Here is an 18,370-nt window from a genome sequence, read left to right as displayed (position 1 = left end):
ACTGAGAGCTAAAAGATGCAGTATCCCTTTAAAATCTCTTCATTCCTCTAGCCATCCTACAAAATATTTGTGGTGTGAACTCTCTAACACAAAAAGTGATTACAAGTAAATTTAGTAAAATATTTAAAAATATATCAAGCTGTAAACATATTTAAAAGGACTGTAAATCACGCATTATTTTTGCCTTTTTTGGATCTACACAGAGAATCAAAGAAGATTTAGTTTTAGGCTATTGAAATGATATTGCTCAGAACATGCTTGATGCTTACATAATATGGTCCATATATGCATATAAGCTGAGTATCTCCCTTCGGGATAAATGGATAGATGAGGTTTGGGGAAGATAAATGGATTAATATATTATAATCATTGTAGTTATTCTCTCTCTGCCCTTCCCACCCCACCCTCCACTTCCAAATTTCTAAAATCATGCAAACTCCAATTTGTTACAGGTAACCCTCAACACATGGCTTAATTAAAATTTCCTTCAGTACAGCAGCCTAAAGGGACCAAAATTACCAAAGTGTCTCATTCCCTCCCCCTCTTTTTATTTTTTTTGCTGCGTATTAAGTCAACCATGGTTGGCAAATGTGGCCTCAGGAATGTAATTGTTACAAAAACTGCCAAGTTGCAGTAGCTATAATGGCCTGCTAGTGATAGCAGAATATTATTCCTCCTGCTTGTTGTCACTTCTTCGTCGATTAGTGTTCTCTTGTATTTTTGCACTGTTCCATGCACAGAAATTTGGAGAATTATGGATCTCGTAATTCTTTTACTGGAAGAATATGTTACATTTATACACGGGGGAAAAATAATGTTCAGCACTTTGTGCGCATAAATAGAAATGAAAATGCTTTTTTCTTTTTTTCTTTTTGCTTTACTTTATCAAAGTACTTTAACGAAAGTGTGGTATGTTTCAACTTTTTTTGTGCACGTTACTCCAAGGGGTCATTCTCACTAGGATGAGCCATGCAAGTAGGTATAACTCATTTCTCAACAAAGCTTCCCCAGAAACATTTTGTATCCAGATACAAAATGGCCTAAAATATTCCAGTTCTTCCTTTTCTTGCCTTTGCCTTCCCCACTGCTAACCAGGGATACCGCATCTCTACTTTGGATCCTACCGAACCACTAAACAGGCTACACACAATTTTGAAGGACCTATGCAGTCATCATGGCAGAAGGCTCCACAGCCTTTGCACACTATCATGGCTTTCAGCCTGCAAGAGCATTTCAGTTCCAGCTCATCTGCACTGCTGCTGTCAGCAAATTTCTGAACCGGAATCTGAGTGTTCTGAATAGATAGGCTTGGGGCTGTATTTGAACTACTTCCTAAAATTCCGATAGATTTTTCAATTGCAGATGCTGCCCTTTTGAAGCTTGTGCTACCAAAGTGTATCGTAGGGTAATTTCCGCAGAGCTGCTGCTGCTGCTGCTGCTGAGTCTGTATTTTCTGAGCAGTTAATTGGGCAAAAGGCTTTTGCGGCTCAGAAAGTAAATAGGAAGGGAAGTCGGCATTTTTCAACGCAAAGGCTTTCAACTGTTCTTTTACTTCGCTCTGATCATAAGATGCTTGTTTCATGCCCAGCTCACAGCTGCTGCTTAAACCTTCCTCAAAAGAAACGGGTTCAGATTTTATATTGCTACAGATGCTTGCCGGCTGAGGCCAACTAAGTCTTTTAGTGGTTTCCATGGTAACTGCCGGTTGTTTGTGATCAGATGGAGCTTCTGCACTGGGAAGAGGAGGGGGCGGTGGGGGCGGCGGAGGGGGAGGAGGTGGGGGCAGAGGGGGAGGAGGATGCACTAATGTTTTACTCTGCAGAGTCTGTGAGGCACTAGAAATGTCATCACCTTCCTTAATTTGAACGTTAGGGGAAAAAACACTCGCCAGCCTCAGTTGGTGAGGTGCTGCAGACATGTTGACCTCTCCCAAAACCTTCTGCTCCAGGTGCCTGCTGAATGCAAAGGCGCTGCAGCCAGATGGTGCCTTCAGCGTTGCCTGCATCAAAGCGGTCGTAGGAACAGGGCCTCTTGCGGCCATTGGCATTTGGTAGAAATGCTGCCTGTGTGAGGTACCTGCTTCTGCATGGAAGCTGCCATTTTTGTCGATGTTAAATAAGTTCTGCTGGAAACTGCAGGAGGGCAGAGGCCTCTTCTGCTGCTTGATCTCTGGGCTATGTGCAATTCTGCTTTGAATGGCATGCTTGCCGGACCACTCTTGTTTAAACAGCTGGCCGTGCCCAAGTTGGCTCATGCTGGAATTGATGATACAGGGACCCACTGCATCCATTGATGGCTTCCCAGGCTCACACTTAACCTCCCCCGCTGTTCTAGCCATCCTCTTTTTGGGGTGGTTCTCACGCTTCCTGATTTGCAGTGGGGCTATGGTGGCTGCTGTAAATCCTCTACCATCTGTATTTGGAGAGTTGGAAGTGTTTTCAGTTGCATTCCTCTCAGATGTCACCGATTTACATACTGAGGTAGCTTGCAAAGGCAAGGGAAGCCTGTTAATTTCTAGCTTGGCTCCTAACCTGGGCTGTGGCAACACTTTCTCCAGTGGCAGGTTGCCTTGCAATAACTGTGTCACCAGCGGATTGTTGGCTTCCACTGAAGACAAACGGCAGCTAGAGCTTCCAGCGCTTGTAACTCTTTTTAGTGTTTCTGTTGTCAAGGACAAAGAGTTTTCCATGGAATCTGTAACAGATGTCTTGGAGTTTTGTGTTGGCTGTGCACTTGTGGCTATTTCTGCACCCTGGAGAGGCATTTCGGGCCTTGCAAAATCTTCCGTGTCCATCCGAAAACATTTGTCAGATTCATTCACTTCCGACTTAACAGGCATGGTGATGCTTGTCACAATATTCCTTGAATGCATCTCGTTTAGATGTGCAAAACCCAAAGGCTCTGTTTTGACACTTTTTAAACAGTTTTGCTCGGTATATTCTTTATGCTTATTTGGATTAAGATGACTGACCAGAGACTGGTCCGTGCTCATTGCCTCATCATCATTCCAACAGATTCTCCTAGTAGGGTTATATGGGTTGGCACAGACATTGTCTGATTCACTTTTGAAAGCCAATGGACCACGTAACTGTTCTGAAAAACCTTGGCTGGGAGGAACAGCTTCAAGTCGTTTATCTTGAGGCATGAGAGGCACTTCTCGAAGACTGGTACATGGTGCTTGCAAACGTTTGCCCTCTTGCTTTCCTGTAACAGTGTTAAAGCCAGTGCTGTGCTCCAGATTTTCATTAGTAAGTAGCTCTGGCCTGCTTATTACAGACACTTGAGGACATGCTATATTTTGTGAGGCAGTTTCTGTCCTAAGAGGCCTGCTCTGCATATCTGTGCTGTTTTCTGAGTTTTCAACAGAAATACCCAGTGACAAGTTTGAGTTCATTGTTGTTGTTGTATGGTCAACAATGACTTTGCAAGGTATAGATCTATTCATGGGTGCCTGTGCATAACCCACTGAAGATTTACCAGATAGATCTAATCGGCTTCTCACTCCAGAATTTCTCTCCATACCATCAGCACTCATTTTGGTGGGGTTTTCGTAAGAACTTACTGTCATCATATTACTGGCAAACACTGAAATGGAAGTTCTGCCAACAGAATCCACTACTGGAAGTGTCTCGCTGCAATGTAAAGCTGCCCTAATGGAATTGCTATTTGACAAAGAAGTAGGGTCACCACATCCAGTTATGGCTATCTTATCAGAGTATCTATTTGTAGATCCCACAGGAGGAATCAGAACAGAGCTGCCAACCAGGTGATTTGGCAAATTACTTGCAATGGAGGAAGCTGGCACACTGGTGTACTGGCTGGAAATGGCACTGTTTGCATTGTTGCTTGGCAACCGTTTCTCATCTATGGAATTGGACAAGATGGTGCTGTCTACTGTGGTTGGTGCAGTGGGGTTCTCAACGCATTTTGGCATGATGGCAATGCATGGAGTGTCAGCCCCCTGGATGGATTTCAGCATGTTGACATTGCAAGGTTTTGCATCCGTGCTTTCAACAGACATGGAAACAGAGGACTTATCCAGAGAGCCTGCAAAGGGAAGTTCCTTAATTGCTCCCGACATAGTAGTGCTACACACAGACATGGGAACTGAATTTTTATTATATAGCACTGACACACTGTTACTTTCTGTAGAGGTAGATGAAAGCATTTTCTCACACAAATGAGAAGCAGATATATTTTCATCAGAATTGTGAACAGAGATGTCAGTACTAGTTTCCGGTAAAGTAGGGGCGTTAAGCGACTGCTGCAGTACAGCAGTAGCTTCACGAAGATGAACAGACTTGTTGCTAGGAGACCTGCAGTTGGGATTAACTATAATTACACCAGTAGAACCCTCAATCTTTGTTTCAGAAGAAGCAGAGATCTCCAGGGCCGATGGACCTTCCTTACAGGCATGCTGAGACTTGGCTTCTTTGTTGTTCTGAAGCAAGTGGGCTCTTGCTTGGTGCTTTGCAAACAGTTTGGCCTTGGTCTGTTCCTTGATGTGGGCCAATGTCCTGGTCTTCCCCCCTTCACAGGGGCTCCCTAAACCTCCAGAGACAATGCTTGCTGCTGCTGCAACTGCAGCTGCAGCAGCTGCCTCCCTCTGAGCTCTAGCTTGCTGGGCTCTTGCTTTGATGTCTGCAAGGGTTCGAGCCCCCGTGTTCCTCCCACTGCTGGCTGATGTACTTGGAGAAGCCCTTGGTTCTGGTTTGGAAGCAGGCTGGCTCTTGATGATAAAAGGGGGGCCTATTTTTGAAAGCTGGATCTAAAAGGGAGAAAAAAAGAACTGTCATACATACATACATACATACATACATACATACATACATACATTTAATACTGTAGGGATGGAAGACAAATTAATTTTGTCTGCATTTTAAAGTGAAGCAACCCAATTTGCCAGACCTGGGTGTATAAATCCCAGATGACTGGACCTATCTGCTTCTCCAACTTTTTTGATGAAGTTTTGGTCCAATAAATAGGTACAAAGATATGTGTTTTGCAGGAAAAATGCATACAAGAACGCATATTTATGGGGAAATGTAAACTTTTAGTGCTTTAAATAAAAAGCCACTAAAAATGGGACCAAACACACCTGTGAAACTGAGCACAAAACTGACACAGATTTGTTAGTATAGTATAGTACAGTGGTACCTCTAGTTATGGACTCAATCCATTCCGGGGTGCCGTTTGCACCCCAAAAAGTCTACAACTAGAGTGCCGCTTCTGCGCATGCACGCGCAGCAAAACCCGGAAGTATACACTTCCTGGTTTGCCGCGTTCGTATCCTGTAAAAACACAACCAGAGACTGATGTAACAAGAGGTACGACTGTGTAGTGTAGTGTAGTGTATAGTATGGGTGGGTGCAGGGATCTCAATCTACATACAGTGTACCAGACCATTGAAATGTTGCTGGAATCATTGTTCCACTGTGTGCTGGTTACTTATTTTTGTATCTTCAGCTTTAAATATAAACTTATAGAAGAAAGAATGCACTAGCTGGAATTGTTCTATTGAATTACCTAAAATTAGGGTTGCCATATTTCAAAAAGTGAAAATCCAGACACAAAAGTTGTTGAGATTTTTTTTGGGGGGGGGGCAAGTTGTTGAGCTTTTGCCATATGTCCAGATTTTCCAGGACAGGACATCTTGCTAATTTCCACCTGGACACTGCTTTCAACCACGATATTCCAGGGATGTATGACAACCCTACCTAAAATCCCGGTATACTCCACAGAAACCTTTATCTGTCAGTTTTGTTTCATTACATGTTCCCCTATCAGTTTACCTTAAGAGGTGGGACTCTGGGCTCTTCTCTGGGTGGTGCTTCCCTCTCAGATGAACTTGCTGATGTATTACGATGTACCTGGTCATCTTCAATTCTCGCTCGCTTCTCTTTGCAGATCCCAAAACCATGGTGTTCAGCAGTCTTCCTCTTTGGAATCTCCAAGTCCCTATTTTCACCTCTTACTTCAGGCGACTTTGTAGGCTCTGATGACTTTGTTGAATAAGAACTTTCAAACCGACTCTGTGCAGTCCCTTGAAGTTTGTGAGACTTACTTCTACCCACTTCCGAGAACAACTTTTCTGTTGAGGATGAGGTATATATTTTATCATGTGATTTAGATGGAAGAGATTCAGTATTTTTGCATCCTGCTGTTTCTGTTAGAACAGAAACTTCTAGCTGAGAGACAGTGCTTTTCTTTTCAGTTCTTTGTAGAGCACCATGATTTCTAATTTTTATCACTTCTGGAGAAGAGTGTTCTGCCACAGAAGAAATGAAAGATTTTTCTATTTCAGTATGTGATCTACATGGTTGGTTAGTAATGTTTCTAGACTGGGACTCTTCCACTGTTGAAGCCTCAGGTGTGACAGCTTTCATGGCCTCAGGTACACCTTGGATCTGTTTCTGTTGTGAAGCAAGGTCATCTTCTTGAGAATTATTAGCAATGGTAGACACTTCTTCTTTCAGTGGTGACAGGGATTCTTCAGATGAACATGGTGATTTTCTCTGCTGACTAAATCTTTCACTCACTGGGGAATCTGAAAGCGGAGATGTTTCCAAAGGTAACAACAGACTATTCGAATGAGATGTTTCAGAAGCTAGAAGGACAGAAGACACTGAGGAGGTTTCAGATGTTAAGGGCACATCAGACATTGGTGAGGTTTCTGATGGTAAAGGTAAATTGGAAACTGGTGATGGCTCTGAAGTCAGAGGCAAATTTGACATCAGAGATGCTTCTGAGGTTACAGGTGAGGCAGGCATGGGAGATACTTCAGATATTAAAGATGTATTTAGATGATCATCAATAGGTTTTTGTTGACTATCAGCTTCAGTGTTTTCAGTGCAAGAAATGTCAGATGAGCATGCTGTTTCCAGAGATACTGGTGTGCAAGGTTCCTCTGAAATCGACTGTGTGTCACCCCCAGGAGATGCAATACTGACACATGGTTCCTCTGGACTTTCAGAGGAAAATGAATTTTCAGAAATACAAGCATTTTCAGAAGACTGTTCATCAGGGTCACTTTGCAGCTCCATATGTACAGCAACACTTCCACCAGTGAATAAGGAACCATTGAGGATAGGGGAATATTTCCCATGAGGACTTAGCTCTTTTCCACATTCCAGATCCTTTTCTTCCATATTGCTGAGAGAGTTTGCAGATGAAGCAGACTGAGAAGGTGATAAACTGTTTTCCAGCTGATTGGTCATGACTGACATTTCTTCCTGGGGGTGTTCCAACCTCTCCTCCACCTTAATTTCAACTTGACACAATGTACTTACTACATCAGAGTTACCTGAAAGTGGCAAAGTTTCTGTTTCTTCATTCGTACCAACTGGGCTGACTAGTTGCTCAGAATTCATATGCCCCGCTTTATGGCTCTCCTCTTGACACTCGCAGATACTTGTCTCAACCTCCTCAGCAATCTCCTCTTGAATAACAGATTCTTCAGGTATCAAAATGCCTTCTGCTTCTGCTATTAGATCCTTGGAGGGAACATGTTCCATGTTGCAAAAATCTCTCTCTGGCAATAGTGGCAGCTGGTTGCTTTTCTCCTCATGATCATCAAATGCTGACTCTCTTGAAGGACCAGGCAATTCTGAAGACCCACAGAGGGAAGGCTCTTCATTACTGCTTTGTACAGATGTGAGCTTCACAGATTCCTCTATTGACATTCCCAGCCTAGTCAGAAATCACATAGTTAATTATGCAATCATCACATTTCAGAGAAAGCATTAATATCAATCCATGCTACAAAAGCACAATCTCTAGATGACAACCTGAAATCCTCATCTACAACAAGTACATTTGACTCATAAAACTACAGAACTGCACCAACCAGGAGGAGGAGATAGGTCATCAGCTAGCAAGCACCAGCATTTCCATTGGTGGATATCTGATTAACGGGCTGCCTTCTCTTCATTCTAGTTGGTTAGAGATGTGCAGGAGCAGGCTTCCCACTGGACACTAGTGCGGCTCACTGCTCCATCACATCTCTGATCAACCAGAACAAAAAGAAAGTGGGGCATGGCTGGATATCCAGCTATGGAAATGCTGGGGCTTGCTTGCTGCTGCTGAACGCCACCACAACTATCACTACCTCCTCCTTCTCCTGGTTGGCCTTGGCCCACTTTTTGTTTTCACTCCGGCTGGTTGGAGCAGCATCTCATTGGGCAGTTTCGATAAGAAAATATGAAAGAAGGTGGCTTCACTTCTCAGAGCTACTGCCCTGGAGAGACTCAACAAAGGGGAGACAACAGAACAAAAGAGTGGAGAACATGCACTGTGACCCACAGTCACTACTTTGGGGACCCCAGTCTTATGGATTAGAAAATAATTTAAAACTAAACCAGAACGCTGTTGACTTCATGACAACTTTTGAAAAAATGATGCATGGCAATGATTAAACTTGCGTCAAACATGTGGTATGAGTGTTAAACGCCAGGGCATGATATGTGAATTAAAGTACAAAAGGGGTACATGGGTGGGAGATGCCGATAACAGAAGTGAGCAAAGCTGGCAGAATAGCAATGAGGGCAAAAAGACCGTGGGGAGAAAAACTAAGGGGGAACACCAGCAGGTCAGCCTCCTGCCCCCTTTATGCTTTAAACTGCATGCTCATCCCAACTTTAAATATAAATGGAGCAGACCTGCATTTCAGGAAACTGCTGACATACAGCAATAATTTTATCCACTATTTGCAATACCAGAGCTGCTGCCAGTACTGTAAATTATCTACAATTACACTTCTCTCTTCACATTTATCTCCAACAACCTGCCTTGAAATATAGAAATGACATTGTCCCTGCTCGTAAATTTACAGTTCAGATAAAGCAGATGGTTTGATAAATGATTAGTGGGGGACAGAAGTTCAGAGAGGATCGCTGGCATAGTGAAAAGCACAGGCAAAAAAAGTTGCAATGGTCCATGCAAGGCTTTTCTAGATTTGTGGGTTTTGAGGGAAAGAAATGGCAGGAGATGGGCAAAAAACATGTCACAATCTAATAATAATGTGAGGCTAAAACCATTGCCACAATTAACTAGGCAGTTTATTTTTAAACCAAATAACTGATCTCTATGTGAAAGAAATACATATTAATGTATTTATACATTAATATATTAATGTAAATCTCAGGCCAATTTTTTAATATTTTTTTTTTAACTTTGAGACTTACTTTTCCCCATAAAATCTTTCAAAGAACTTCTCTTTCCAGTGCTCTGTTTTCTTCTCCTTTTCAACCTCTTGTCTGATGCGCAGCTGCATTTCAGGAGTAAATTCTCCTAAAAGATACAAAGAGGGGGGTTCAAAATATGGGTCCCCAAATATTTGAATACAAGTTCCTAAGGATTTTTACAAGGGTGCAGTTGGGATTTGAGTGGGGAGTCTCTGCAGAAGCGCCATTGAACAGACGATGTGCAAACATTGCTTGGACATTTGTGTTGTAAGATTTCATAGACGAGACAAGTTTCAGAGATTCCAGTGCACATGTACCACAGCTTTCTCAATATCATCATCCAGTTCCTTGTACTGTATCGGATGCTGCTCCAGAAGGTCCCCCAACCTTTGGGAGCAGCTTTTCAGGAGGCATGGATGGCTGCAGTAAGGGGGGCACTTCAGCTCTCATAGAATCATAGTTACAAGGGACCCTGAGGGCCATCTAGTCCAACCCCTTGCAATGCAAGAATCTCATAACAGATCGCCATCCAACACTCTGCTTTAAAACCTGCAAGGAAGGGGTGTCTACCACCTTTTGTGGGAGTCTGTTCCACTGTCGAACAGCTCTTACTGTCAGAAAGCTCTTTCTGATGCTTAGTCTGAGTCTTCTTTCTTTTAACTTGAATCCATTGGTTCAGGTCCTAGCCTCTGGAGCAGAATTAAACCTTTATTTGTTCAAATTTCAGTGCAAAACTAATCTGAGAGAAACCAAGAATAATATTTTATTTGCAGCACTACCTTTGGCATTTCTGAAATATATTGGCTGATTTAGTCACATGCATTTAGGTTTCCAAAGTTGACACTGATGAAAATGCTTGTTCATGTTTTTAAAAAGGCTGCCCAAGTGACCTCCCCTCCTCAGGTGCAATAAACAGATGTGCTTAAATCAATTTGAAAATGAACTAGAGTGTATAATTTTAAGTCCTGTCACTTTACATTTTATCTTACAAATGTATTTTGAGTGTGTGTATTCTTGGCCATGACACAAGAAGGCATCTCTTTGGGGGGGGGGGTCACTATTTTGTTAAATCTAATAACAAATAGAAAATTACCTTCTGCCAATCGCTGTTTCCACCCTTGTGCTGCATATGCAAAGAATTCATTATTTAGAGCGGAACTACTGAGGCGCAAAACTCCATCACTTCCCATCTAGAAAATAAGCCGGTGGTAGCAGAAGACACTGTCAGATATTGCTTCAACTAAGAGTACATAAGAATAGAGCTCCAATTACGTGAAACAGGGAAGGATAGAAAGTGGGAATAACAAGAGGGATAATTAATATTTAAATAGCATTTTCATTATAGTCATCATATTAAATGCAAGTGGCCTAACCCAGCATCTGTGTGCCTACATGAAGGATGATCAAATACTACTGAATCTAACAGCATAATCTGATGCATGTTTATTCAGAAAGAAGATGCATTGTATTCAGTGGAGCTTACTCCCAAGTTAGTATGTTTGGGATTGCAATCTAACTCAGTTTCTGATCCAGCACATATTTTCATGACATTAGTAAGCTGAAACAAAAACTGTGGTGAAAAGTAATTTTAGCAATATCAGAAGTTAATATGGTGTGAACTGTTCGTCTGTATATATATAAAAAATGATGTCTAACAGCAATTGTTACTTAATTGTAGCATTTTCTGTGAAGTTTTTTTTTTTAAACAAACAGCAACCAATCGTGAGACCAACACTTTAGAAATCTTATATAAGAAACCTTAAAAGAAAAATCAATTCACAGAATTGCTTAGGGTAGAAATTCCAAGCCAGTAAAGCAACACAGTACTAGGAACATACTATTGCTCTCTGTGCCCCTGCTTGATCAACTTTCCAGTAAAGATCCTGCGATGCACAGAGAAATCAAGGAGACATCTTAAGTGTAATGTGACTTTCAGAAAGTGAGTCATGGAAAGGAGGCAACAACTGATGGGACTTAGAATAGTTACTCTTGGAACCAAAGAGAAGAAAGGAAACTCTTGATGTATTTGTTAATCATATATTCTTGGGAATACCACAATGACATCAAGAAAGTGGCAGATCTATCCCCTAGCTGCCAGGCCTTGGTATCCACCAATCTTTCTTCTTCTACTGAGGGGGCAATGAGAGCCATCCCACCATGATAACAACTGTTCAGTTGGTCTGCCAAGGAATGAAAAGAACAATAAGGACTCCAGCAAATGAGGGAACTATAGAATGCTGACCTCCTCTAGTAGGGACATCTGCAATGTGGAGATGCCCATTTTAAAAGGCATACCAAATCAAGTTTCTCACTTTCCATTTCCAACCATGCTTAGTCTCTCAAGATTTGTTCTAAGAGGAGAAGAATTGCAGAAGGATAAACCAGATTACATCCAATTGAAATCTGTTCTACAAAATTCCTACAAAGAATCAAAAACCTGTAAGATCAAAGAGATACCTTAGAGGGGGGTTTCCCCAACTTACATCTCCAGCTGTTGTTGGACTACAACTCCCATCATCCCTAGCTAGCAGGACCAGTGGCCAGGGATGATGAGAACTGTAGTCCAAAAACTAATGGAGACCTAAGTTGGGGAAACCCTGCCCTAGAGGATGGAATGAAATAGTGTAAAAAAGAGAAAAACTTAAAATTCTTAGTGTTAAAAGTAGGTGTTTTACTTCAACAGTCCACAGCCATAGAGATGGTGCAATTAACCACTAAAGCTAAATTAGTATTTGGAGAAACATGCTAATAAAGCACTTTTAAAATACACTATTAATTTTTATGGCCTTCAGGAAGTGCTGTCCAACAAAGGCAATGCTTTAATGAGCCAGAACAACAAATGTTTTTGAAATGCATTTTATTATTATTATTATTATTCTGTTGGGCTTGGAATTCTGGTTTTGTCTGATTAAGCACAATGGAGGTGTTAATTCCCAAACTCAAGCAATTATTTTACAAAGAATTCACACTAGAAACATTTTAGCTATTGTTTCTGTTCTATTTAATGGGGGGGGGGGAGACATTTGTCATAGCCCAGTGGCTATTTTCACAAGCCATGAAAATGTCAAACATTAGTAAATAGAGCAGCACCTGGTCAGTTAATTTCCTACTGATGCCTAAATTAACTCTTGTTACCAGAGACCACTGCAGCACCAGCATGCTACAGAATTTGGCAACCTTCTATATAATTTCTACTAAAATCTTAATGTTCTTCAGAAAGGATGTATCATTATTTTACAGGTGTTTGGGTTCTTCTACGTGGCTGATATATTAAGAAAAACTCAACCATTTAAATCCATTATTACTCTCCCCCTTCACCCTGACCAGTATTGCTGTTGCTCTTATATAAAAGCTACTGTTCAAGCATCCTACATAATTAATATTTAGATGGTATATTTCTCAAATAAAAGATTTTGTTAATACAGGCAGTGATTCTAGTATTAATACAGGCTGTAATAAATTATATATGGTTTTATTATACTGTTTCACAATGGTAAAGATTGAGTTTCAGCACACTAAAAGCTTACCTCAGTAAGTTAGCAATATATTATTTAATATGGATTCTTCATTTTTAATAGAAAGCATTAAACTTCTGTTTCATTTTTACATTTTTGAAGAAATATGCCATAAAGAGAAATTTAGATAATTTCCTGAAGATATTTGAAAAGGGAGGGTTGTCACTAAATACATTTAATGTCAGAAATATAGACAAAACATTGGTTGACAGTTTTTCAGTTTACAATAGATATAAGAGTTTGGATTTGATATAATAGTACATACAAATTAAAAGTATATGTACTATTAAGATATAAAGGAATAGCTTGTAAAACAATGCTGAGCAATTACCGTGTATTGGCTTCAGAATTTGGACAAACCTCTCGGGAGCCAATTTATCAGATGTGTGAGATGTGAGCTCTCCATGTCATACAAAAGTGTGGCTGTTACAAAATTTAATTTAGTGTATCCACATCAGAAAGAAAAAAAGGAAAGATATGGAATAGCTCTACCACACTTTTGCTACTATTAAGCAAAACAAACTATTTGGCTCGTGTTACATCCCTTTTCTGCCTGCCTATCATTTCATCCTGAGGATTCAAACAGGCAAGAAATAAAATTACCAAATTAAAAGAAAAGTGTTCATAGCTGGCAAGTCCAGAACAAAAAACAGTCCCATATAGCATGTGATCTAGAAAACTCAGGTTATTATAATATGCTAATAGTTCAATTGAGCAACTTCCACAAAGCTGAAGTTTTTCAATGGAGTATAAGCTTTGGGGGGCATCAATGTCCAAGCTGCTCTGTAATTGCTTGATGCCAAGGCACATTTCATAATCATGCATTGGACTGGTTCATAAATTGTCTTGAATCCTGAAGGAGGACTGTGCAGGACCATTAAGAAGGAGGTTTGATGACATTCATAACGTTGTACTGATGAACCTTTAAGCTAGTTTTACATACCAAATGGGAAATGAGAAATGATTTTCCAAGTCAAATTAAAATCAAAAGCTGTTTTTCTTCACTGTATTAAACTGAGGATATATATCAAGTCAGATTGGAAACATAGAAGTGTATGTCATGTACATTAAACACACCATATCTAATGTTCATCTTGCTTTGTAAGACAGCTATATTGGTCATGGTACACTGGTGTGCCAATAGGAACCCAGTACTTTATAGGGTTGGAAATGCCAAAAAAGAAGGATAACAAACTATGATATAGAAGGTAAGAGGAAAGTAGGAACACTAGACTATACAAGGACAATAAGTTGGAACCAGAGGAAATATATTAGTCCCTCTGAAATCAACAAGATTATCTTGCTCACTGATTTCAATGAGGCCTAAAACATGACTAATTACCGTAGATCAACCCCAAGTGTAAATGTACAGAAACTAGGCCAAGTACAACAAAAGAACATTTTCCTATAGGCATACAAATATAACTACCAAAATAAACATGGTGCAAGGTATAAGCATGTACTACCAATCAACCAATCAAATATTGAGATTTGGGTACTCATAGAAGCTTTATCTCATAGAATCATAGAGTTGGTAGGCACCTTGAGGATTGTTCAGTCTAACCCCCTGCAATGCAGGAATATGCTGCTGTCCATTACGGGGATCAAACCTGCAACATTGGTATTGTCAGCACCATGCTCTAACCAACTGAGCTGCAAAGCCAGAAGCTAGTGCTGATCATCTAGTTGTTAGATCAAGAGCTGTAGATTTAAAACTGGCTTCAGAAAGAAATGTAACAGTAGAACCTAATTGTACCCTGGTAACCATCTTATGTTATCTTAGGCAGGTTAAGAGTTGGTGTTCCAGTTGTTAACCATAGGTAGCAAGCTTATAAAATGCAGGACCACCAACAATGAGAATGTAAAGAATAAATATGGTGTTTTAAATCAACTTCAATAATAATAATAATAATAATAATAATAATCTTAGCTTTGAAAATACAGTGGTGCCCCGCTAGACGAATGCCTCGCAAGACGAAAAAAATTCCGACCCCCCCCCCCCCCGGTCAAACTGCTCTTCCCCCGTTGGTGCTTCGCAAGACGAAATTTTCGCTATACGACAGCACTCGCAGAATGAATTAATTTCGTCTTGCGAGGCACCACTGTATAGAAAGGCTAAAAATGCTGAATTCATCAATACTGTGGGCCAATTCACACACTGTGCACACCAAAATGATATCTGAAGAAGTTTGCATGCACACGAAAGCTCATACCAAGAACAAACTTATTTGGTCTCATAAGGTACTACTGGAAGGAATTGTTTTATTTTTTATTTTGTTTTGACCAAAATGATGGTCGAGGTACACCAAATTAGGCACCTGCTGAAATGGGTAGTTTGACTGCAGCAACACTGCTGTCATGCAAGGCACAAAAGTGAGTGAAAATTAGAAAGTAACTTAGGTGAAATGAAAGCATAAGAGGATGCCTTAGAGTCAGACCACTGATCCATCTAGCCAGTACCATCTACTCCCAGCTCTTCCCACCCACAATCCTGTTCACTCAGTAACTGGACCTGAGTTCTTCTGCATGCAAAGCATTGTGCTCTATCTCTCAGCTGTGATCCCTAGAAAAGCAATGTAGTTGTCATTCCCTCACCCCACAGCTCACTGCAGCACATACTTAGTTGAACCTTAGCAGCAGGCACAGAATGCAAACCATTCCCAAGGTACTTGCAAATGGAGAGTAAGTAACTAGATGTGCCTAAGAATATTTGCAGGTAATCACAACTACACCTTATCATGAGGAACAAAAGAAGACTGGCTTTCAAACCAGTTTCTTAAACATAATGACCTTATGCCAGTCACATAATGACCACAATCCAGAAAAGCGTTGGCAAAAAAATTCATCATCTTAGTCGAAGGGAAGTTTACAGTGTAGGACAGGCAGAGAGGAAGGAGCTGCAGCACCAAAATAAAAGGGCAGAACCCCTCTGGTACATTCTGGATTGCAACTAGCACCTTAAACAATTTGTCATTATAGATGGTAATGGGATGATTTATTAAAATATCAGACATAAAAATGGCCTTTCAATATTACCTAGGCATAAAAGCACTTAAGAAGTCACTGTTCCATTCCCACCCACCCCTTTTTAATGGAAGGTTGACTGCTTCGGGGGGGGGGGGAGATTGGGATGGAAAATGTATCTTGGTTACTCATATTGATTTGTAGTCATGTGGAAGCCTAAGTGCTTTGGGAAACCTTGCCACTTGCCCATTACATTAAGGGAACAGATTTTATGGTACAGTAGAAAATTTGGTTAAAAAGCTGACAAGATTGGACTTTGTGCCTTTTATTACAGTGTGGTCTAAAAATAAGCCACCCAAAGCTCTGCTGCACTGCTTGAGAAAGTAGATTCTATTGAGCAAAATGTAAGGGCAAGGAAGCCAAACCATTCAACCCAAAGGCGTTTCCTTGATCCTCCATCTGTAGAGCTTGCTTAGCAGGTGGGTTTATCCAGATGTGCCTTTTGCTCAACATTGCCATCCGGGATCAGACTAGCAAAGGCTTCAATATGTGGAGAGGGAAAGTCACCTGCCCTTTCTCCATTGCTTGCAATGCTATAAGATAAACACTTTCACTTCTCCTGTTGCTCAATTAGCTTCTATTGTCGGAAAGACTCGGCTGGCTTCCTGTAAGAGAATATCCCCAAACAGGTGTGACTCTGAGGTCCACAATCTGAAGAAGTTCTGCACTTGGGTGGGACCTGGATGTCTGGGTTGAGACTGTTGGTGTTTTGAAGCTTTGTACCTCAAGAAGAATGTGTAGCAGTCTGGAGTAGAGTTTTGCCCAATGGATGGAATCTAGACTTGATTCCATCATTAACAGTAAACTGGCTAGAGACTGAAAATGAGATCTGGATTCACTGCACAGGTGTTTTTCTGGAGCCTTCATATAGATTTGTTGGCCAGGAGGCAGAAAAACCTATGTGAAAAGGGTGTATAATGGAAGAAATGTACTGCTAAAGAAAACCCATGGTGTTACCCCATCAATAAGATCACAGCTGTGTCTTGGAGCTACATGTTACGCGATGATGATCAGACTAGGAGATTGCCTAAATATGAATAGATCCTCATGCCTGTGCTTCTGGGGAAAGTCACTTGGTTTACCAGGATTTTAATAAAGATCCTGGAAGTGGAGGCGAGTCCAAGCAAAAGGGCTCAGAATTGTGATTGTTCTTCCCCATAGCTGAAACGAGGGGGCCTGTAGTCCTTCGTCTGATGGGAAGTGTAAGTAAGCCTCCATCAGATCTATCAGTGTCAGATAATTCCAATTCCTAAAACAGATCAGGATGGATCGCAGGACTTGAACTTTTGGAGATTGCAGTTGATCCATTTGAGGACAAGTATGAAACAGGTGTCATCATTTTTTTCTTTGAAACAGATGAGATAAGACATAAATATCCCTCAGATATAATGGAACACCAGTCAGATTGCCTATATTTGAAGCAAGTGTTGCATAGCTAAGTAAAATCCTGCAATGTTTTGCGGAAGGAGTTGCTGCTTCATTCTTGCACTGACAGAATGATCCTCTTAGTGCCATGCTGAATACAACAAAAAATACTGGTTCTTAAGAACTGGTAGGGATGCAGGTGGCACTGTGGGTTAAACCACAGAGCCTAGGGCTTGCTGATCAGAAGGTCGGCGGTTCAAATCCCCGCAATGGGGTGAGTTCCTGTTGCTCGGTCCCTGCTCCTGCCCACCTAGCAGTTCAAAAGCACGTCAAAGTGCAAGTAGATAAATAGGTACTGCTCCGGCGGGAAGGTAAACGGCGTTTCCGTTCGCTGCTCTGGTTTGCCAGAAGCGGCTTAGTCATACTGGCCACATGGCCTGGAAGCTGTACGCCGGCTCCCTCGGCCAATAAAATGATATGAGTGCCACAACCCCAGAGTCATCTGTGACTGAACCTAATGGTCAGGGGTCTCTTTACCTTTACCTTTTAAGAACTGGTAAGGAGGAGTTATTCCCTTTAGATGTTACAGCAGTAACACAGGAGGCACTTTCCATAGTGTTGCTGTATTATTTGAAGGCCTTACATCATGTGGATGGGGACAACTACACAAGTCCATACTAGAGCTGAGCTGAAACATAGTTTCACCCATGTGACTATAGGCAAGGCAGGTCCAGGGCAGGGCTGCTGCCAAACACATTGCTCTGGGAAAGGGGTCACAGAAAGCATATAAAGGAAATCTGCCTAGGCTTTGTTCAGCTGGTTGCAGAGCATCCCCTAGTTTGCTGTCTCTGAAAAATTTTACACATCACTTGGGAAGACAGGTGAACTAATGCCAGTGTACTGGAAGAAGCAAAGATCACCAGTATCAAAGCAATGATTCTTCAACATCAACTTCGTTGGACTGGTCATGTTGTGCGGATGCCTGATTATCATCTTCCAAAGCAACTACTCTATTCCAAACTTAAAAATGGAATGCGTAATGTTGGTGGTCAACAAAAGAGCTTTAAAGACTCAAGGCAAATCCTTAAAAATGCAGTATAAACACAGACAACTGGGAAACACTGGCCTGCGAGTACTCCAATTGGAGAACAGCCTTTAGCAATGGTGTCACGGGGTTTGAAGGCACTCGAACCCAGGACAAAAGGGATAAACGCACTAAGAGGAAAGCATGGTTGGCAAACCCTCACCATGATCAGCTCCTGCCCTGAAACCTATGTCCCCACT

At 41.3% G+C, this 18,370-nt stretch overlaps 1 protein-coding gene across 6 annotated transcripts in view; it reads right to left on the bottom strand.

The window, feature by feature from the left end:
- Positions 1-870: 870 nt before the first annotated feature.
- Positions 871-18,370, bottom strand: part of ASXL3 (ASXL transcriptional regulator 3) — a 98,185-nt gene continuing 80,685 nt past the window's right edge. For 4 of the 6 annotated variants that reach the window (XM_033155121.1, XM_033155124.1, XM_033155122.1 and 1 more), the window contains 4 exons: positions 10,276-10,372; positions 9,183-9,288; positions 5,793-7,689; positions 1,121-4,768 (listed from right to left, as the gene is read on the bottom strand). In XM_033155121.1, coding sequence (XP_033011012.1) covers positions 1,121-4,768; positions 5,793-7,689; positions 9,183-9,288; positions 10,276-10,372 — 5,748 coding nt within the window. Of the gene's footprint in view, positions 4,769-5,792; positions 7,690-9,182; positions 9,289-10,275; positions 10,373-18,370 lie in introns of all 6 variants that reach the window. The other 2 variants (XM_033155120.1, XM_033155126.1) reach the window with 1 other exon arrangement.

Source organism: Lacerta agilis, chromosome 7, assembly GCF_009819535.1.
Source record: "Lacerta agilis isolate rLacAgi1 chromosome 7, rLacAgi1.pri, whole genome shotgun sequence".
Taxonomy (NCBI): Eukaryota; Metazoa; Chordata; class Lepidosauria; order Squamata; family Lacertidae; genus Lacerta; species Lacerta agilis.
The sequence above is the reverse complement of the archived record's forward strand: the minus strand, read 5'-3'. Positions and strand labels throughout refer to the sequence as shown.